Source organism: Danio rerio, chromosome 17, assembly GCF_049306965.1.
Source record: "Danio rerio strain Tuebingen ecotype United States chromosome 17, GRCz12tu, whole genome shotgun sequence".
In the NCBI taxonomy this organism is placed as follows: domain Eukaryota; kingdom Metazoa; phylum Chordata; class Actinopteri; order Cypriniformes; family Danionidae; genus Danio; species Danio rerio.
Window position 1 is genome coordinate 41704422 of NC_133192.1, and position 21232 is coordinate 41725653.

Here is a 21232-nt window from a genome sequence, read left to right on the forward strand (position 1 = left end):
GCATGCAACAGACTGAATGTCCTAAAACTGTTTGTGGTCAAGCTGGTGATCTTGCATGCTCAATACACACATCAATGCATGAGATAAACTGTGGTTAGACAAAAACAGAAATAAGAAAAGTAAGAAAATATTTAGTGCACGCTGCAGCTGTAAATGTTGCTTTTATTATTTTCATGACTTGGAATTGATGAGAAACTGAAGATGCAAAAGTCTGATTTATTAAAATACGTACCATGAATCAGAGACAGTGTAAACAGCACACAACTGAGGTTTGATTTATTTAAAGAAGAGCAGAGCAATGCACATATACGAGTGCAACATTCAACATTTAAACCAAATTGTAATAATCATTCAACAAAATTTCCTTTCATAAAGCAAATCCATCTGTTTGTATTTCCTATTATCTTTTAATTTCTACATTAGACCTTCTTTAGTTGTTGAGAAATGACAGTATCCTGTTCACTGATCAGACACTTATAATGAATTTAATGTGTGAAGAGAGTTTAGTGTGGAGTAAATTCAGCACAATGGACAGCTCCCTGCAGTGCTGAACTGACTGAACCACATCTGCAGGAGGAAATGCTACAGAGATGTTTAATTACTGCTGAATAATTACTGAACAATATTGAATATTGAAAATCTAACCCATCAGTAGTGATTACTAATTAAACATTTATTTTATATATAAATTAAGATAAAAGGCGATTACATAAAAAACCTGTTGGGCTTATTCGCTCTAAGACATGCTTTGATAATTATATTTCTTTTAAAGTAATACGGTTTTGTTAATGTTAATAAAAGGAAACACTGAGTTTGTATAATCATTTCTTTTTGTAATTGAACACTCACTTTACAGCTCTTCATCTCTCAGAAAACTCCCTCATTAAACCAATAGTTGCCCTCGCGCACATTAATCAATACACAAGACTAAAGAAAGCCTAATGGAAAATCTGTGCTTTGTGACAATGATCTAAGAGATCTTATCAGATCAGTGAAGTTTATTTTTCAGTTTGGCTGAAGTGAAAACAGTTTTTGATAAAAACAAACAAAAAATTAAGCACATTATTATTAGCCCTGTAAGATTTTTTTTTTTTTTTTTTTTTGGCTACAGAACCAAGCACTGTTGTCCTATGATTTGCCTAAATTAAACTAACTTTAGTTAACCTAATTAACCCAGTGAGCCTTTAAACTGCACTTTAAGCTGAATACTAGTGTCTTGTAAAATAACTATTAAAATATTGTGTCATGAGTTATTAGAGATTATTTATTTAACATATTATGTTTAAAAATGTGTTGCAAAAGATATTTTCTCAATTAAACCGTGCTGGGGAATTATTTAATCATTCATTACACTCAGAATAATTTATTTCAAGTGTTTATTTCAGTTCATTTTGATGATTATGGATTACAGCTAATATTAGTGTCAATTATAGTTTATCTCTTCATAATATAGCTGTGCTTTAATGATAAGTTTACATGTTTACCTAAAGTTTTATTATTTTAATATTATTTGAATGAATTTTATCGATAATTAATGCAAAGTCCTGCAAATAATTAAGCAACACAATCCTGCAGCCATAGTCCAACTTCAAATACAGAAAAATTGTATATTTAATAAAGTATATTAGTAAAATAAGTGTTTATAATTAGTTTTTAAAGTGTATCTTAGTTTCTAATAATACTTTAAATTAAATTAACAGCAAATTCATTATATTTTGTAAAACGATGATTTATAGTGTATTTAATATTAGAATCTTTAACTTCTGATTTTCCAACCACTTTTAGCAAATTCATCAGTGTTAAACTCATATTTTTCATTATTGTGTGTAATCAGTAAAGATAAAATAAAATGAATATAATAACTAAATATATATTCACTTTAATAATGGCCTGTTGTTCATTTTAGAGCAAGAGTCTCCTTGTGCTGAACGGTTTAACAGCACCTCCACATCACCTGCATCAGAGTGTGTTTTCTGCTGGAATCTGCTGTTCAGTGTGTGTTCGGTGTGTGTTCTCCTCTTCTCCATCTGCGTCTACTGCCTCTGTCAGAAGAAAACTACAGGTCATCAGCTATTCGTAAAAAATGGATATCTCAAATTATAAAATGTAAATTATTCTTATCTTTTGTTAAGTTTCTGTAGGTTCTGGGGCTGAGAACAGACATGTTGAGGTATGAGCACATTTTGAGAATAATTTTAATATATATCATTCGCAATAGTTTAGCAGCAACACAAATTACATCAATATAATATAATATATTTATTTGTTTATTATTTTAATGAAATATATTCTGTTTCAGGCTGGTGATGAAGTGTGTTATGCTTCATTAGACATGCCTTCCACACAGCAACAAAGGCAGAGGAATAAAAGAGCTCAGAGTTCAGACTTCAGTATTTATTCTAATGTCAGAACCAGCAGAATGTAAAGTAGAGTAAACTAAAGTCATTGTTCTTTAGTAGAAATATGATTCAAAAGAGTGTTAATGACAATGTTCTGGCATCTGCATCCTATTTTCATTGATTCTAATATTGTAAGTTTTTAATGATTAAAAATGTAAATACATTTAAGAAAGGTTAAATGTTTTTTCCAAATATTTGACTTGCAGTCTCAGAAAGGACTCAGTGTTGTTTCTGGGTCTCTCAGTTTAATATAATTTAAGCCAATCACATGAGTGCATATGCAGTAGTACTCCCAGCTAAAACTGAAGTTCTTAAACTCTTTTCATGCCACAAAACAAACATCTCCCTGCTACAACAACAGAAATGTAGAATGCAAATGTACATCTAACAGAGCTCTGAACATTCCTAATATTAAAAAAACAAAAAACTAGGTCTTAGATCATCAGATGTGTACACCATTTCAGAGGTTTTACTGCTACTGTGGGCAAATTACCACAACAACTCCACCAAAACTTATATATTATAGATCTATAAGATCATTTAATGGAATAACAACCTAAACAATATTTCATCACACCTTTAGCCTCAGTCAGTAGAGCTGCAATCTTCATTTTAAAACCATTATGAAAACCTCCATTAAGAGGACTTAAATGGATAGTTCACCCCAAAATAACAATTCTGTATCATTAACTCCCTTTCACTTGCTCCAAACCTGTTTGAGTTTCTTTATTCTGTTCAATACAAAAGAAGATATTTTGAAGAAAGCTGAAAAGCTGTACCCATTGACTTGTTTGTTTTTGCTACTATGAAAGTCAACGGTTACAGGTTTTCAGCTTCTTCAAAACATTTTATTTTGTGCAAAACAGAAAACAAGAAACTCTTAAAGATTTGAAACCGCTTGAGCTTGAGTAAACAGTGAGTAAATCTGGATTTCTGTGTGAACTCTCCCTTTATTTGAGCTCTCTCCAGTCACTCTAGGAAGACACTACACCTGGATTATTTGTCTAAATAATACATTTATTATTAAAATCCCTTTTAACATTAAAGTCATCTAAAGCCGTGGCTTAGTGCAGGTAAAGGGGCCCCGGCCCTGGGTGAGTCGGCCATTAGTTTATGCCCACTCCTCATTCTGCAGGTGATCAGGAAGCAGTTCTCTGCACTTCCTGTGTGACTCCTGCTCACCCTACACAAATCATTAAGATCATTAATCCAGACTGACCCTAACAACACAATCAAAGCCATGAGTGCGTCACTCAGATAAGTGTCAAGTCACTGGCCACCTGTTCACTGTAACCAGGGATGGCGCTCAATATCGTCCAAACTGGGCCGATCAGCCGCCGCTGGACTGAGACACCAGCCAATCAGCTGACGGCACTCTGATACACACAACACCGTGTTCAGAAACACAGAGCAACACACTTCTGCTGATCTCTCAGTGAGTCTCTTACCTGTTGACAGAGTTATGGGGAAGGTCAGTTTGCTTCTGGACGTGACCCTCAGTGCACCTCCGAAGGGGAAACGGTTGCACAGGATGTTGAAGAGGGTCACTCCTACTGACCACACCGTAGCTGGACCCGCATGGTAGCGCTGTCTGCAGAACCACTCAGGTGGAGCGTATTGAATAGTTCCTGAGAGACACAAGGAGACACAAACACCCGTTCAAAACACTCCAGCACACACAAATTCCCTTTGGTGGATCATCAAAAGCTCACAAACATCCACAGAGTGTTTCCTTCTGCAACACAAACCCACCTGCGAAGTATTTGTAGGCCGAGCGCTTGAGCAGATCTCCACAGCCGAAGTCCAGCAGCTTGATGTCCTGGGACTCTGTGGAGATCAGCAGGTTCTCTGGCTTGACGTCCCGGTGCAGGACTCCGCGGCTCTCGCAGTGTTTCAGAGCCGCGATCAGCTGCACCAGCACTTTCTTGGCCAGACGCTCATCCAGACAGCCGTTCTCCTCACAGAAGCTCTGGAGGTCTTGGCAGGGATCCGGACGCTCCAGGATCAGGATGTAGCGTCTGGGACGGTCAAACCAGTCAAGCAGCTGCAGGACGTTGGGGCAGGCAGGAGCTGAATTGACGCGGGTCATCAGTGCCACCTCCAGCGGCAGCCGACCCTGACCTTCCTGCAGGACAAACGATTGGATTCAGAACCCAATGAAACATCAAACACAACAACAGGTTCACACTGAACTCACAACTCTCAGTCTCCTCTGTGTCCGCTCTTTAGACACATACTTGATGGCGACCTGTAGACAGATAAAGCATAATAAATCACACCTGCCTGATCCTCACACATCACATTTACTGAGATCAGGATTTCTAAAGGCTGTTTGAATGAAGAGCGGAGAAAACGACTTACTGGCAGTCCATCGGACCTGCGCATCCCAGCGAACACAGAGCCAAATCCACCGTCTCCCAGCAGTGGGCCCTTTGCATACGCGTCTGCAACACAGAGGAGCAGTAGAAATGTGTGTTCAAAGAAAACATGCAGCAGTAGAGAAAACTGCAAAAGAGCATTACTGAAACATCATCATCACTTCTTCAATAAGCCATTCTGACCTCTGCGAGAGCGTTTGAGAGCTCTTCTAGATGAGGTGGACGGACGTTCATCTTCTGGTGTTTGCTGGCTGCCGCTCTGCCGCTTCCTCTTCCTGTTACCCTGATCTGTGGACACAGATTTGGCCAACAGGGAAGGCAGAGGTCCATCAAGCTCTTGGCTCACGGTCTGGGTTTCACCATCACCATCATGTGTCCTGACGTCCTGAACAGCTGCCTGGATGAAAGCAGAACTCCTGGATCTGGAGCGGCCTGAGACAACGACAACAACAACAACAACAACATATCACGTTTATTATAAGATTATAAGAATTAATCAACAGTTAACTTTAGTAGCTGCATCTACAGAGAATAAAAGACATCTGATCACTTATATCGGGGAACAGTTGTGTTGAAATGGGTTCATTTGTACCAGTTTATTTACATCACATTTCCCCAAATATTACACAACATCATATCATGATTGATCATAAACAAATAAAAACTAAAACACTCACTGCGGTTTTCACCCATCTGACAAACTCCTCCAAACTCCAGCAAACCTGAAAACAAGAACAAAGATCAAATATCAATAAAAATGTCAATAAAAACGATAAAAACAAGATCAAAATCAAAATAAACACAACAAAAGAGCAACAAAACGTGTGAAAAGGAATAATTTCAGCTCTGAGCGTCGATCTCCTTGTAAAATAAAAGTCTTCTGTCAGAAATTCTCTGGTCTCCTTGAAGAATCGCAGTATCAGCACAGTAATCCTCAGCAAATGCCTCAGAAATTCGCCTCTCCTCAATCAACAGATAGCGGCGAGTCTCGGTGTTTATATATGGAGTCAAATCATAACACGCGTTGCTATAGCAACCACAATTTGAATCGCCAATCTGAATCACATGAGTAAACGATTCATCTCATCTCAACATATAAATAATAAATAATTAATAATAATAAATAACATAGTTATAATAATAATAATAATAATAATAATGAAGTTTAAATCAATTAATTTATAATTCACGAAACTGTAATAATAATGCTAAATGAGCAAGATTGGTTTGACAAGGTTTGACTTTGTAAAATGTACAGCTATTTAGGAATTAATTAAATTAAAATAATAAAATTAACTCATATATTTTCTATTAGTGGCCCAAGCAATGTAAGTGCATGCTGGTTAATTACACGTACAGTGCTAACTGCTCACGTAGATATTAGGAATATAAGTTAAAAAAAAAAGTTTATTATTGTAAATAATAGAAAGTAAATTAAATCGTTCACCATTTCTATGTCTATGCCTATATTTTACAGTCTATGGTCTACGCACGATTTCAGATCACATGGCCGTTTGTATCATCATCTGGTAGGCTACATGGTTCAGTCATATTTATGTACTTTTCATTTGCTCTTGTTTTCAGATTTAATATTATTAAGTTTTATTAATGTTTTCGTTTTTTTGGATGTATGTGAAGGCTTTTTAAGGGACTTTGTGTTCACTCAACGGCTAGAAAGCACAAAAGTTCACCTGCCGAATGAGTTCCCGCGTCTGACCACAAGATGGCGTCCACAGCAGAAAGGTGCAAGTTTATAAATACATTATTTCTGTTTGTATGAATCTAGATAGCTGTTTTCATTACTAATATACAGCTTTCAATAAGCTAAATTACTATCACAAGGTCTGTAATGACAATTAGCTTGTACGTTTGCTAGAATTTTCCTAACCTATCTAGCCTTGTTCATTTATATTAAAACAAAAAAAAAGATTGTATTTTATTCAGAAAAACATCTCTCGTTTGTCATTACGTTTGATGATTTGATGTGATTTGAGCTTCTGAACTTCTGTTAAGGGTGCAAAGTGTGCATTGAAGCGGCCTGATTTTATACACCAGTTTACAGTAGTAAAAATATATCAAAGTTAATTAAAGTAAACATATTAAAGGTAAACAGGTTTCTATTTTTTCAATGTAGTTAAAAACTCTTTATGAAATGAATAATATGATTAATAATATGGTTCATTTCTTATATTGATATACATTTTTTATATTAAATTATCTCTGGGTCATAAATGATTCTGCTTGCAGCCTTCAGTACATCAGCTTTCAGGCTCAGTGCTGTGTTTCTTCTTCTTCTTCTTGGTCTTTACTGACGCTCCTGGTGCAGTGATGTTGCAGTTGCTGTGAAAAGCTAGGCGAGAACACAAACCACAAGTGTTTTTATTCAGGCATGCAACAGACTGAATGTCCTAAAACTGTTTGTGGTCAAGCTGGTGATCTTGCATGCTCAATACACACATCAATGCATGAGATAAACTGTGGTTAGACAAAAACAGAAATAAGAAAAGTAAGAAAATATTTAGTGCACGCTGCAGCTGTAAATGTTGCTTTTATTATTTTCATGACTTGGAATTGATGAGAAACTGAAGATGCAAAAGTCTGATTTATTAAAATACGTACCATGAATCAGAGACAGTGTAAACAGCACACAACTGAGGTTTGATTTATTTAAAGAAGAGCAGAGCAATGCAACATATACGAGTGCAACATTCAACATTTAAACCAAATTGTAATAATCATTCAACAAAATTTCCTTTCATAAAGCAAATCCATCTGTTTGTATTTCCTATTATCTTTTAATTTCTACATTAGACCTTCTTTAGTTGTTGAGAAATGACAGTATCCTGTTCACTGATCAGACACTTATAATGAATTTAATGTGTGAAGAGAGTTTAGTGTGGAGTAAATTCAGCACAATGGACAGCTCCCTGCAGTGCTGAACTGACTGAACCACATCTGCAGGAGGAAATGCTACAGAGATGTTTAATTACTGCTGAATAATTACTGAACAATATTGAATATTGAAAATCTAACCCATCAGTAGTGATTACTAATTAAACATTTATTTTATATATAAATTAAGATAAAAGGCGATTACATAAAAAACCTGTTGGGCTTATTCGCTCTAAGACATGCTTTGATAATTATATTTCTTTTAAAGTAATACGGTTTTGTTAATGTTAATAAAAGGAAACACTGAGTTTGTATAATCATTTCTTTTTGTAATTGAACACTCACTTTACAGCTCTTCATCTCTCAGAAAACTCCCTCATTAAACCAATAGTTGCCCTCGCGCACATTAATCAATACACAAGACTAAAGAAAGCCTAATGGAAAATCTGTGCTTTGTGACAATGATCTAAGAGATCTTATCAGATCAGTGAAGTTTATTTTTCAGTTTGGCTGAAGTGAAAACAGTTTTTGATAAAAACAAACAAAAAATTAAGCACATTATTATTAGCCCTGTAAGATTTTTTTTTTTTTTTTTTTTTTTTTTGGCTACAGAACCAAGCACTGTTGTCCTATGATTTGCCTAAATTAAACTAACTTTAGTTAACCTAATTAACCCAGTGAGCCTTTAAACTGCACTTTAAGCTGAATACTAGTGTCTTGTAAAATAACTATTAAAATATTGTGTCATGAGTTATTAGAGATTATTTATTTAACATATTATGTTTAAAAATGTGTTGCAAAAGATATTTTCTCAATTAAACCGTGCTGGGGAATTATTTAATCATTCATTACACTCAGAATAATTTATTTCAAGTGTTTATTTCAGTTCATTTTGATGATTATGGATTACAGCTAATATTAGTGTCAATTATAGTTTATCTCTTCATAATATAGCTGTGCTTTAATGATAAGTTTACATGTTTACCTAAAGTTTTATTATTTTAATATTATTTGAATGAATTTTATCGATAATTAATGCAAAGTCCTGCAAATAATTAAGCAACACAATCCTGCAGCCATAGTCCAACTTCAAATACAGAAAAATTGTATATTTAATAAAGTATATTAGTAAAATAAGTGTTTATAATTAGTTTTTAAAGTGTATCTTAGTTTCTAATAATACTTTAAATTAAATTAACAGCAAATTCATTATATTTTGTAAAACGATGATTTATAGTGTATTTAATATTAGAATCTTTAACTTCTGATTTTCCAACCACTTTTAGCAAATTCATCAGTGTTAAACTCATATTTTTCATTATTGTGTGTAATCAGTAAAGATAAAATAAAATGAATATAATAACTAAATATATATTCACTTTAATAATGGCCTGTTGTTCATTTTAGAGCAAGAGTCTCCTTGTGCTGAACGGTTTAACAGCACCTCCACATCACCTGCATCAGAGTGTGTTTTCTGCTGGAATCTGCTGTTCAGTGTGTGTTCGGTGTGTGTTCTCCTCTTCTCCATCTGCGTCTACTGCCTCTGTCAGAAGAAAACTACAGGTCATCAGCTATTCGTAAAAAATGGATATCTCAAATTATAAAATGTAAATTATTCTTATCTTTTGTTAAGTTTCTGTAGGTTCTGGGGCTGAGAACAGACATGTTGAGGTATGAGCACATTTTGAGAATAATTTTAATATATATCATTCGCAATAGTTTAGCAGCAACACAAATTACATCAATATAATATAATATATTTATTTGTTTATTATTTTAATGAAATATATTCTGTTTCAGGCTGGTGATGAAGTGTGTTATGCTTCATTAGACATGCCTTCCACACAGCAACAAAGGCAGAGGAATAAAAGAGCTCAGAGTTCAGACTTCAGTATTTATTCTAATGTCAGAACCAGCAGAATGTAAAGTAGAGTAAACTAAAGTCATTGTTCTTTAGTAGAAATATGATTCAAAAGAGTGTTAATGACAATGTTCTGGCATCTGCATCCTATTTTCATTGATTCTAATATTGTAAGTTTTTAATGATTAAAAATGTAAATACATTTAAGAAAGGTTAAATGTTTTTTCCAAATATTTGACTTGCAGTCTCAGAAAGGACTCAGTGTTGTTTCTGGGTCTCTCAGTTTAATATAATTTAAGCCAATCACATGAGTGCATATGCAGTAGTACTCCCAGCTAAAACTGAAGTTCTTAAACTCTTTTCATGCCACAAAACAAACATCTCCCTGCTACAACAACAGAAATGTAGAATGCAAATGTACATCTAACAGAGCTCTGAACATTCCTAATATTAAAAAAACAAAAAACTAGGTCTTAGATCATCAGATGTGTACACCATTTCAGAGGTTTTACTGCTACTGTGGGCAAATTACCACAACAACTCCACCAAAACTTATATATTATAGATCTATAAGATCATTTAATGGAATAACAACCTAAACAATATTTCATCACACCTTTAGCCTCAGTCAGTAGAGCTGCAATCTTCATTTTAAAACCATTATGAAAACCTCCATTAAGAGGACTTAAATGGATAGTTCACCCCAAAATAACAATTCTGTATCATTAACTCCCTTTCACTTGCTCCAAACCTGTTTGAGTTTCTTTATTCTGTTCAATACAAAAGAAGATATTTTGAAGAAAGCTGAAAAGCTGTACCCATTGACTTGTTTGTTTTTGCTACTATGAAAGTCAACGGTTACAGGTTTTCAGCTTCTTCAAAACATTTTATTTTGTGCAAAACAGAAAACAAGAAACTCTTAAAGATTTGAAACCGCTTGAGCTTGAGTAAACAGTGAGTAAATCTGGATTTCTGTGTGAACTCTCCCTTTATTTGAGCTCTCTCCAGTCACTCTAGGAAGACACTACACCTGGATTATTTGTCTAAATAATACATTTATTATTAAAATCCCTTTTAACATTAAAGTCATCTAAAGCCGTGGCTTAGTGCAGGTAAAGGGGCCCCGGCCCTGGGTGAGTCGGCCATTAGTTTATGCCCACTCCTCATTCTGCAGGTGATCAGGAAGCAGTTCTCTGCACTTCCTGTGTGACTCCTGCTCACCCTACACAAATCATTAAGATCATTAATCCAGACTGACCCTAACAACACAATCAAAGCCATGAGTGCGTCACTCAGATAAGTGTCAAGTCACTGGCCACCTGTTCACTGTAACCAGGGATGGCGCTCAATATCGTCCAAACTGGGCCGATCAGCCGCCGCTGGACTGAGACACCAGCCAATCAGCTGACGGCACTCTGATACACACAACACCGTGTTCAGAAACACAGAGCAACACACTTCTGCTGATCTCTCAGTGAGTCTCTTACCTGTTGACAGAGTTATGGGGAAGGTCAGTTTGCTTCTGGACGTGACCCTCAGTGCACCTCCGAAGGGGAAACGGTTGCACAGGATGTTGAAGAGGGTCACTCCTACTGACCACACCGTAGCTGGACCCGCATGGTAGCGCTGTCTGCAGAACCACTCAGGTGGAGCGTATTGAATAGTTCCTGAGAGACACAAGGAGACACAAACACCCGTTCAAAACACTCCAGCACACACAAATTCCCTTTGGTGGATCATCAAAAGCTCACAAACATCCACAGAGTGTTTCCTTCTGCAACACAAACCCACCTGCGAAGTATTTGTAGGCCGAGCGCTTGAGCAGATCTCCACAGCCGAAGTCCAGCAGCTTGATGTCCTGGGACTCTGTGGAGATCAGCAGGTTCTCTGGCTTGACGTCCCGGTGCAGGACTCCGCGGCTCTCGCAGTGTTTCAGAGCCGCGATCAGCTGCACCAGCACTTTCTTGGCCAGACGCTCATCCAGACAGCCGTTCTCCTCACAGAAGCTCTGGAGGTCTTGGCAGGGATCCGGACGCTCCAGGATCAGGATGTAGCGTCTGGGACGGTCAAACCAGTCAAGCAGCTGCAGGACGTTGGGGCAGGCAGGAGCTGAATTGACGCGGGTCATCAGTGCCACCTCCAGCGGCAGCCGACCCTGACCTTCCTGCAGGACAAACGATTGGATTCAGAACCCAATGAAACATCAAACACAACAACAGGTTCACACTGAACTCACAACTCTCAGTCTCCTCTGTGTCCGCTCTTTAGACACATACTTGATGGCGACCTGTAGACAGATAAAGCATAATAAATCACACCTGCCTGATCCTCACACATCACATTTACTGAGATCAGGATTTCTAAAGGCTGTTTGAATGAAGAGCGGAGAAAACGACTTACTGGCAGTCCATCGGACCTGCGCATCCCAGCGAACACAGAGCCAAATCCACCGTCTCCCAGCAGTGGGCCCTTTGCATACGCGTCTGCAACACAGAGGAGCAGTAGAAATGTGTGTTCAAAGAAAACATGCAGCAGTAGAGAAAACTGCAAAAGAGCATTACTGAAACATCATCATCACTTCTTCAATAAGCCATTCTGACCTCTGCGAGAGCGTTTGAGAGCTCTTCTAGATGAGGTGGACGGACGTTCATCTTCTGGTGTTTGCTGGCTGCCGCTCTGCCGCTTCCTCTTCCTGTTACCCTGATCTGTGGACACAGATTTGGCCAACAGGGAAGGCAGAGGTCCATCAAGCTCTTGGCTCACGGTCTGGGTTTCACCATCACCATCATGTGTCCTGACGTCCTGAACAGCTGCCTGGATGAAAGCAGAACTCCTGGATCTGGAGCGGCCTGAGACAACGACAACAACAACAACAACAACATATCACGTTTATTATAAGATTATAAGAATTAATCAACAATTAACTTTAGTAGCTGCATCTACAGAGAATAAAAGACATCTGATCACTTATATCGGGGAACAGTTGTGTTGAAATGGGTTCATTTGTACCAGTTTATTTACATCACATTTCCCCAAATATTACACAACATCATATCATGATTGATCATAAACAAATAAAAACTAAAACACTCACTGCGGTTTTCACCCATCTGACAAACTCCTCCAAACTCCAGCAAACCTGAAAACAAGAACAAAGATCAAATATCAATAAAAATGTCAATAAAAACGATAAAAACAAGATCAAAATCAAAATAAACACAACAAAAGAGCAACAAAACGTGTGAAAAGGAATAATTTCAGCTCTGAGCGTCGATCTCCTTGTAAAATAAAAGTCTTCTGTCAGAAATTCTCTGGTCTCCTTGAAGAATCGCAGTATCAGCACAGTAATCCTCAGCAAATGCCTCAGAAATTCGCCTCTCCTCAATCAACAGATAGCGGCGAGTCTCGGTGTTTATATATGGAGTCAAATCATAACACGCGTTGCTATAGCAACCACAATTTGAATCGCCAATCCGAATCACATGAGTAAACGATTCATCTCATCTCAACATATAAATAATAAATAATTAATAATAATAAATAACATAGTTATAATAATAATAATAATAATAATAATAATGAAGTTTAAATCAATTAATTTATAATTCACGAAACTGTAATAATAATGCTAAATGAGCAAGATTGGTTTGACAAGGTTTGACTTTGTAAAATGTACAGCTATTTAGGAATTAATTAAATTAAAATAATAAAATTAACTCATATATTTTCTATTAGTGGCCCAAGCAATGTAAGTGCATGCTGGTTAATTACACGTACAGTGCTAACTGCTCACGTAGATATTAGGAATATAAGTTAAAAAAAAAAGTTTATTATTGTAAATAATAGAAAGTAAATTAAATCGTTCACCATTTCTATGTCTATGCCTATATTTTACAGTCTATGGTCTACGCACGATTTCAGATCACATGGCCGTTTGTATCATCATCTGGTAGGCTACATGGTTCAGTCATATTTATGTACTTTTCATTTGCTCTTGTTTTCAGATTTAATATTATTAAGTTTTATTAATGTTTTCGTTTTTTTGGATGTATGTGAAGGCTTTTTAAGGGACTTTGTGTTCACTCAACGGCTAGAAAGCACAAAAGTTCACCTGCCGAATGAGTTCCCGCGTCTGACCACAAGATGGCGTCCACAGCAGAAAGGTGCAAGTTTATAAATACATTATTTCTGTTTGTATGAATCTAGATAGCTGTTTTCATTACTAATATACAGCTTTCAATAAGCTAAATTACTATCACAAGGTCTGTAATGACAATTAGCTTGTACGTTTGCTAGAATTTTCCTAACCTATCTAGCCTTGTTCATTTATATTAAAACAAAAAAAAAGATTGTATTTTATTCAGAAAAACATCTCTCGTTTGTCATTACGTTTGATGATTTGATGTGATTTGAGCTTCTGAACTTCTGTTAAGGGTGCAAAGTGTGCATTGAAGCGGCCTGATTTTATACACCAGTTTACAGTAGTAAAAATATATCAAAGTTAATTAAAGTAAACATATTAAAGGTAAACAGGTTTCTATTTTTTCAATGTAGTTAAAAACTCTTTATGAAATGAATAATATGATTAATAATATGGTTCATTTCTTATATTGATATACATTTTTTATATTAAATTATCTCTGGGTCATAAATGATTCTGCTTGCAGCCTTCAGTACATCAGCTTTCAGGCTCAGTGCTGTGTTTCTTCTTCTTCTTCTTGGTCTTTACTGACGCTCCTGGTGCAGTGATGTTGCAGTTGCTGTGAAAAGCTAGGCGAGAACACAAACCACAAGTGTTTTTATTCAGGCATGCAACAGACTGAATGTCCTAAAACTGTTTGTGGTCAAGCTGGTGATCTTGCATGCTCAATACACACATCAATGCATGAGATAAACTGTGGTTAGACAAAAACAGAAATAAGAAAAGTAAGAAAATATTTAGTGCACGCTGCAGCTGTAAATGTTGCTTTTATTATTTTCATGACTTGGAATTGATGAGAAACTGAAGATGCAAAAGTCTGATTTATTAAAATACGTACCATGAATCAGAGACAGTGTAAACAGCACACAACTGAGGTTTGATTTATTTAAAGAAGAGCAGAGCAATGCAACATATACGAGTGCAACATTCAACATTTAAACCAAATTGTAATAATCATTCAACAAAATTTCCTTTCATAAAGCAAATCCATCTGTTTGTATTTCCTATTATCTTTTAATTTCTACATTAGACCTTCTTTAGTTGTTGAGAAATGACAGTATCCTGTTCACTGATCAGACACTTATAATGAATTTAATGTGTGAAGAGAGTTTAGTGTGGAGTAAATTCAGCACAATGGACAGCTCCCTGCAGTGCTGAACTGACTGAACCACATCTGCAGGAGGAAATGCTACAGAGATGTTTAATTACTGCTGAATAATTACTGAACAATATTGAATATTGAAAATCTAACCCATCAGTAGTGATTACTAATTAAACATTTATTTTATATATAAATTAAGATAAAAGGCGATTACATAAAAAACCTGTTGGGCTTATTCGCTCTAAGACATGCTTTGATAATTATATTTCTTTTAAAGTAATACGGTTTTGTTAATGTTAATAAAAGGAAACACTGAGTTTGTATAATCATTTCTTTTTGTAATTGAACACTCACTTTACAGCTCTTCATCTCTCAGAAAACTCCCTCATTAAACCAATAGTTGCCCTCGCGCACATTAATCAATACACAAGACTAAAGAAAGCCTAATGGAAAATCTGTGCTTTGTGACAATGATCTAAGAGATCTTATCAGATCAGTGAAGTTTATTTTTCAGTTTGGCTGAAGTGAAAACAGTTTTTGATAAAAACAAACAAAAAATTAAGCACATTATTATTAGCCCTGTAAGATTTTTTTTTTTTTTTTTTTTTTGGCTACAGAACCAAGCACTGTTGTCCTATGATTTGCCTAAATTAAACTAACTTTAGTTAACCTAATTAACCCAGTGAGCCTTTAAACTGCACTTTAAGCTGAATACTAGTGTCTTGTAAAATAACTATTAAAATATTGTGTCATGAGTTATTAGAGATTATTTATTTAACATATTATGTTTAAAAATGTGTTGCAAAAGATATTTTCTCAATTAAACCGTGCTGGGGAATTATTTAATCATTCATTACACTCAGAATAATTTATTTCAAGTGTTTATTTCAGTTCATTTTGATGATTATGGATTACAGCTAATATTAGTGTCAATTATAGTTTATCTCTTCATAATATAGCTGTGCTTTAATGATAAGTTTACATGTTTACCTAAAGTTTTATTATTTTAATATTATTTGAATGAATTTTATCGATAATTAATGCAAAGTCCTGCAAATAATTAAGCAACACAATCCTGCAGCCATAGTCCAACTTCAAATACAGAAAAATTGTATATTTAATAAAGTATATTAGTAAAATAAGTGTTTATAATTAGTTTTTAAAGTGTATCTTAGTTTCTAATAATACTTTAAATTAAATTAACAGCAAATTCATTATATTTTGTAAAACGATGATTTATAGTGTATTTAATATTAATATTATATTAACGATGATTTATAGTGTATTAATATTATAGTGTATTTAATTGATAAAAACAAACAAAAAATTAAGCACATTATTATTAGCCCTGTAAGATTTTTTTTTTTTTTTTTTTTTTGGCTACAGAACCAAGCACTGTTGTCCTATGATTTGCCTAAATTAAACTAACTTTAGTTAACCTAATTAACCCAGTGAGCCTTTAAACTGCACTTTAAGCTGAATACTAGTGTCTTGTAAAATAACTATTAAAATATTGTGTCATGAGTTATTAGAGATTATTTATTTAACATATTATGTTTAAAAATGTGTTGCAAAAGATATTTTCTCAATTAAACCGTGCTGGGGAATTATTTAATCATTCATTACACTCAGAATAATTTATTTCAAGTGTTTATTTCAGTTCATTTTGATGATTATGGATTACAGCTAATATTAGTGTCAATTATAGTTTATCTCTTCATAATATAGCTGTGCTTTAATGATAAGTTTACATGTTTACCTAAAGTTTTATTATTTTAATATTATTTGAATGAATTTTATCGATAATTAATGCAAAGTCCTGCAAATAATTAAGCAACACAATCCTGCAGCCATAGTCCAACTTCAAATACAGAAAAATTGTATATTTAATAAAGTATATTAGTAAAATAAGTGTTTATAATTAGTTTTTAAAGTGTATCTTAGTTTCTAATAATACTTTAAATTAAATTAACAGCAAATTCATTATATTTTGTAAAACGATGATTTATAGTGTATTTAATATTAGAATCTTTAACTTCTGATTTTCCAACCACTTTTAGCAAATTCATCAGTGTTAAACTCATATTTTTCATTATTGTGTGTAATCAGTAAAGATAAAATAAAATGAATATAATAACTAAATATATATTCACTTTAATAATGGCCTGTTGTTCATTTTAGAGCAAGAGTCTCCTTGTGCTGAACGGTTTAACAGCACCTCCACATCACCTGCATCAGAGTGTGTTTTCTGCTGGAATCTGCTGTTCAGTGTGTGTTCGGTGTGTGTTCTCCTCTTCTCCATCTGCGTCTACTGCCTCTGTCAGAAGAAAACTACAGGTCATCAGCTATTCGTAAAAAATGGATATCTCAAATTATAAAATGTAAATTATTCTTATCTTTTGTTAAGTTTCTGTAGGTTCTGGGGCTGAGAACAGACATGTTGAGGTATGAGCACATTTTGAGAATAATTTTAATATATATCATTCGCAATAGTTTAGCAGCAACACAAATTACATCAATATAATATAATATATTTATTTGTTTATTATTTTAATGAAATATATTCTGTTTCAGGCTGGTGATGAAGTGTGTTATGCTTCATTAGACATGCCTTCCACACAGCAACAAAGGCAGAGGAATAAAAGAGCTCAGAGTTCAGACTTCAGTATTTATTCTAATGTCAGAACCAGCAGAATGTAAAGTAGAGTAAACTAAAGTCATTGTTCTTTAGTAGAAATATGATTCAAAAGAGTGTTAATGACAATGTTCTGGCATCTGCATCCTATTTTCATTGATTCTAATATTGTAAGTTTTTAATGATTAAAAATGTAAATACATTTAAGAAAGGTTAAATGTTTTTTCCAAATATTTGACTTGCAGTCTCAGAAAGGACTCAGTGTTGTTTCTGGGTCTCTCAGTTTAATATAATTTAAGCCAATCACATGAGTGCATATGCAGTAGTACTCCCAGCTAAAACTGAAGTTCTTAAACTCTTTTCATGCCACAAAACAAACATCTCCCTGCTACAACAACAGAAATGTAGAATGCAAATGTACATCTAACAGAGCTCTGAACATTCCTAATATTAAAAAAACAAAAAACTAGGTCTTAGATCATCAGATGTGTACACCATTTCAGAGGTTTTACTGCTACTGTGGGCAAATTACCACAACAACTCCACCAAAACTTATATATTATAGATCTATAAGATCATTTAATGGAATAACAACCTAAACAATATTTCATCACACCTTTAGCCTCAGTCAGTAGAGCTGCAATCTTCATTTTAAAACCATTATGAAAACCTCCATTAAGAGGACTTAAATGGATAGTTCACCCCAAAATAACAATTCTGTATCATTAACTCCCTTTCACTTGCTCCAAACCTGTTTGAGTTTCTTTATTCTGTTCAATACAAAAGAAGATATTTTGAAGAAAGCTGAAAAGCTGTACCCATTGACTTGTTTGTTTTTGCTACTATGAAAGTCAACGGTTACAGGTTTTCAGCTTCTTCAAAACATTTTATTTTGTGCAAAACAGAAAACAAGAAACTCTTAAAGATTTGAAACCGCTTGAGCTTGAGTAAACAGTGAGTAAATCTGGATTTCTGTGTGAACTCTCCCTTTATTTGAGCTCTCTCCAGTCACTCTAGGAAGACACTACACCTGGATTATTTGTCTAAATAATACATTTATTATTAAAATCCCTTTTAACATTAAAGTCATCTAAAGCCGTGGCTTAGTGCAGGTAAAGGGGCCCCGGCCCTGGGTGAGTCGGCCATTAGTTTATGCCCACTCCTCATTCTGCAGGTGATCAGGAAGCAGTTCTCTGCACTTCCTGTGTGACTCCTGCTCACCCTACACAAATCATTAAGATCATTAATCCAGACTGACCCTAACAACACAATCAAAGCCATGAGTGCGTCACTCAGATAAGTGTCAAGTCACTGGCCACCTGTTCACTGTAACCAGGGATGGCGCTCAATATCGTCCAAACTGGGCCGATCAGCCGCCGCTGGACTGAGACACCAGCCAATCAGCTGACGGCACTCTGATACACACAACACCGTGTTCAGAAACACAGAGCAACACACTTCTGCTGATCTCTCAGTGAGTCTCTTACCTGTTGACAGAGTTATGGGGAAGGTCAGTTTGCTTCTGGACGTGACCCTCAGTGCACCTCCGAAGGGGAAACGGTTGCACAGGATGTTGAAGAGGGTCACTCCTACTGACCACACCGTAGCTGGACCCGCATGGTAGCGCTGTCTGCAGAACCACTCAGGTGGAGCGTATTGAATAGTTCCTGAGAGACACAAGGAGACACAAACACCCGTTCAAAACACTCCAGCACACACAAATTCCCTTTGGTGGATCATCAAAAGCTCACAAACATCCACAGAGTGTTTCCTTCTGCAACACAAACCCACCTGCGAAGTATTTGTAGGCCGAGCGCTTGAGCAGATCTCCACAGCCGAAGTCCAGCAGCTTGATGTCCTGGGACTCTGTGGAGATCAGCAGGTTCTCTGGCTTGACGTCCCGGTGCAGGACTCCGCGGCTCTCGCAGTGTTTCAGAGCCGCAATCAGCTGCACCAGCACTTTCTTGGCCAGACGCTCATCCAGACAGCCGTTCTCCTCACAGAAGCTCTGGAGGTCTTGGCAGGGATCCGGACGCTCCAGGATCAGGATGTAGCGTCTGGGACGGTCAAACCAGTCAAGCAGCTGCAGGACGTTGGGGCAGGCAGGAGCTGAATTGACGCGGGTCATCAGTGCCACCTCCAGCGGCAGCCGACCCTGACCTTCCTGCAGGACAAACGATTGGATTCAGAACCCAATGAAACATCAAACACAACAACAGGTTCACACTGAACTCACAACTCTCAGTCTCCTCTGTGTCCGCTCTTTGGACACATACTTGATGGCGACCTGTAGACAGATAAAGCATAATAAATCACACCTGCCTGATCCTCACACATCACATTTACTGAGATCAGGATTTCTAAAGGCTGTTTGAATGAAGAGCGGAGAAAACGACTTACTGGCAGTCCATCGGACCTGCGCATCCCAGCGAACACAGAGCCAAATCCACCGTCTCCCAGCAGTGGGCCCTTTGCATACGCGTCTGCAACACAGAGGAGCAGTAGAAATGTGTGTTCAAAGAAAACATGCAGCAGTAGAGAAAACTGCAAAAGAGCATTACTGAAACATCATCATCACTTCTTCAATAAGCCATTCTGACCTCTGCGAGAGCGTTTGAGAGCTCTTCTAGATGAGGTGGACGGACGTTCATCTTCTGGTGTTTGCTGGCTGCCGCTCTGCCGCTTCCTCTTCCTGTTACCCTGATCTGTGGACACAGATTTGGCCAACAGGGAAGGCAGAGGTCCATCAAGCTCTTGGCTCACGGTCTGGGTTTCACCATCACCATCATGTGTCCTGACGTCCTGAACAGCTGCCTGGATGAAAGCAGAACTCCTGGATCTGGAGCGGCCTGAGACAACGACAACAACAACAACAACAACATATCACGTTTATTATAAGATTATAAGAATTAATCAACAATTAACTTTAGTAGCTGCATCTACAGAGAATAAAAGACATCTGATCACTTATATCGGGGAACAGTTGTGTTGAAATGGGTTCATTTGTACCAGTTTATTTACATCACATTTCCCCAAATATTACACAACATCATATCATGATTGATCATAAACAAATAAAAACTAAAACACTCACTGCGGTTTTCACCCATCTGACAAACTCCTCCAAACTCCAGCAAACCTGAAAACAAGAACAAAGATCAAATATCAATAAAAATGTCAATAAAAACGATAAAAACAAGATCAAAATCAAAATAAACACAACAAAAGAGCAACAAAACGTGTGAAAAGGAATAATTTCAGCTCTGAGCGTCGATCTCCTTGTAAAATAAAAGTCTTCTGTCAGAAATTCTCTGGTCTCCTTGAAGAATCGCAGTATCAGCACAGTAATCCTCAGCAAATGCCTCAGAAATTCGCCTCTCCTCAATCAACAGATAGCGGCGAGTCTCGGTGTTTATATATGGAGTCAAATCATAACACGCGTTGCTATAGCAACCACAATTTGAATCGCCAATCTGAATCACATGAGTAAACGATTCATCTCATCTCAACATATAAATAATAAATAATTAATAATAATAAATAACATAGTTATAATAATAATAATAATAATAATAATGAAGTTTAAATCAATTAATTTATAATTCACGAAACTGTAATAATAATGCTAAATGAGCAAGATTGGTTTGACAAGGTTTGACTTTGTAAAATGTACAGCTATTTAGGAATTAATTAAATTAAAATAATAAAATTAACTCATATATTTTCTATTAGTGGCCCAAGCAATGTAAGTGCATGCTGGTTAA

General features: G+C 36.1%; 3 protein-coding genes and 2 long non-coding RNA genes across 10 annotated transcripts; 2 read left to right on the forward strand and 3 right to left on the reverse strand.

The window, feature by feature from the left end:
- Positions 1-521: 521 nt before the first annotated feature.
- On the reverse strand, positions 522-5747 carry LOC141378458 (serine/threonine-protein kinase pim-3-like). Of its 2 annotated transcripts, XM_073927864.1 has the most exons (8): positions 5455-5747; positions 4961-5209; positions 4761-4843; positions 4597-4647; positions 4152-4524; positions 3848-4027; positions 3680-3775; positions 3396-3582 (listed from the first exon to the last, which is right to left on the reverse strand). In XM_073927864.1, exons 1-7 carry the CDS (start codon positions 5468-5470, stop codon positions 3684-3686), a joined length of 1044 nt encoding a protein of 347 aa, XP_073783965.1. In that variant the 5' UTR covers positions 5471-5747; the 3' UTR covers positions 3396-3582; positions 3680-3683. The 2 variants fall into 2 exon arrangements, with proteins under 2 accessions (XP_073783966.1, XP_073783965.1); XM_073927865.1 differs by lacking the exons at positions 3396-3582; positions 3680-3775 and adding an exon at positions 522-2042.
- Positions 2133-8273, forward strand: LOC141378460 (uncharacterized). Of its 2 annotated transcripts, XR_012393102.1 has the most exons (3): positions 2133-2170; positions 6255-6306; positions 6416-8273. It is a non-coding gene; the product is annotated as an uncharacterized lncRNA (long non-coding RNA). The 2 variants fall into 2 exon arrangements; XR_012393101.1 differs by lacking the exon at positions 2133-2170 and having other exon boundaries at positions 6190-6306.
- On the reverse strand, positions 6904-12917 carry LOC110438565 (serine/threonine-protein kinase pim-3-like). Of its 3 annotated transcripts, none has more exons than XM_073927863.1 (8): positions 12625-12917; positions 12131-12379; positions 11931-12013; positions 11767-11817; positions 11322-11694; positions 11018-11197; positions 9125-9212; positions 6904-7127 (listed from the first exon to the last, which is right to left on the reverse strand). In XM_073927863.1, exons 1-7 carry the CDS (start codon positions 12638-12640, stop codon positions 9130-9132), a joined length of 1035 nt encoding a protein of 344 aa, XP_073783964.1. In that variant the 5' UTR covers positions 12641-12917; the 3' UTR covers positions 6904-7127; positions 9125-9129. The 3 variants fall into 3 exon arrangements, with proteins under 3 accessions (XP_073783964.1, XP_073783963.1, XP_073783962.1); XM_073927861.1 differs by lacking the exons at positions 6904-7127; positions 9125-9212 and adding exons at positions 10566-10752; positions 10850-10945; XM_073927862.1 differs by lacking the exon at positions 6904-7127 and having other exon boundaries at positions 7308-9212.
- A 445-nt stretch (positions 12918-13362) lies between these two features.
- On the forward strand, positions 13363-17682 carry LOC141378459 (uncharacterized). Its single transcript, XR_012393100.1, has 4 exons — positions 13363-13479; positions 13589-13693; positions 17015-17278; positions 17408-17682. It is a non-coding gene; the product is annotated as an uncharacterized lncRNA (long non-coding RNA).
- On the reverse strand, positions 16211-20855 carry LOC100330009 (serine/threonine-protein kinase pim-3). Of its 2 annotated transcripts, XM_073927866.1 has the most exons (8): positions 20563-20855; positions 20069-20317; positions 19869-19951; positions 19705-19755; positions 19260-19632; positions 18956-19135; positions 18788-18883; positions 18504-18690 (listed from the first exon to the last, which is right to left on the reverse strand). In XM_073927866.1, the coding sequence occupies exons 1-7, from the start codon at positions 20576-20578 to the stop codon at positions 18792-18794; spliced, it is 1044 nt and encodes a 347-aa protein (XP_073783967.1). In that variant the 5' UTR covers positions 20579-20855; the 3' UTR covers positions 18504-18690; positions 18788-18791. The 2 variants fall into 2 exon arrangements, with proteins under 2 accessions (XP_073783968.1, XP_073783967.1); XM_073927867.1 differs by lacking the exons at positions 18504-18690; positions 18788-18883 and adding an exon at positions 16211-17150.
- Positions 20856-21232: the final 377 nt, after the last annotated feature.

Coding starts and splice junctions, on each gene's coding strand:
- LOC141378458 (XM_073927864.1), bottom strand. Junction 4,844..4,960: donor TCTCAAACGCTCTCGCAGAG/GTCAGAATGGCT, acceptor TCTGTGTTGCAG/ACGCGTATGCAAAGGGCCCA. Junction 4,028..4,151: donor GGCCTACAAATACTTCGCAG/GTGGGTTTGTGT, acceptor TGTGTCTCTCAG/GAACTATTCAATACGCTCCA.
- LOC110438565 (XM_073927861.1), bottom strand. Junction 12,014..12,130: donor TCTCAAACGCTCTCGCAGAG/GTCAGAATGGCT, acceptor TCTGTGTTGCAG/ACGCGTATGCAAAGGGCCCA. Junction 11,695..11,766: donor CACAGAGGAGACTGAGAGTT/GTGAGTTCAGTG, acceptor TTTGTCCTGCAG/GAAGGTCAGGGTCGGCTGCC.
- LOC100330009 (XM_073927866.1), bottom strand. Junction 19,952..20,068: donor TCTCAAACGCTCTCGCAGAG/GTCAGAATGGCT, acceptor TCTGTGTTGCAG/ACGCGTATGCAAAGGGCCCA. Junction 19,136..19,259: donor GGCCTACAAATACTTCGCAG/GTGGGTTTGTGT, acceptor TGTGTCTCTCAG/GAACTATTCAATACGCTCCA.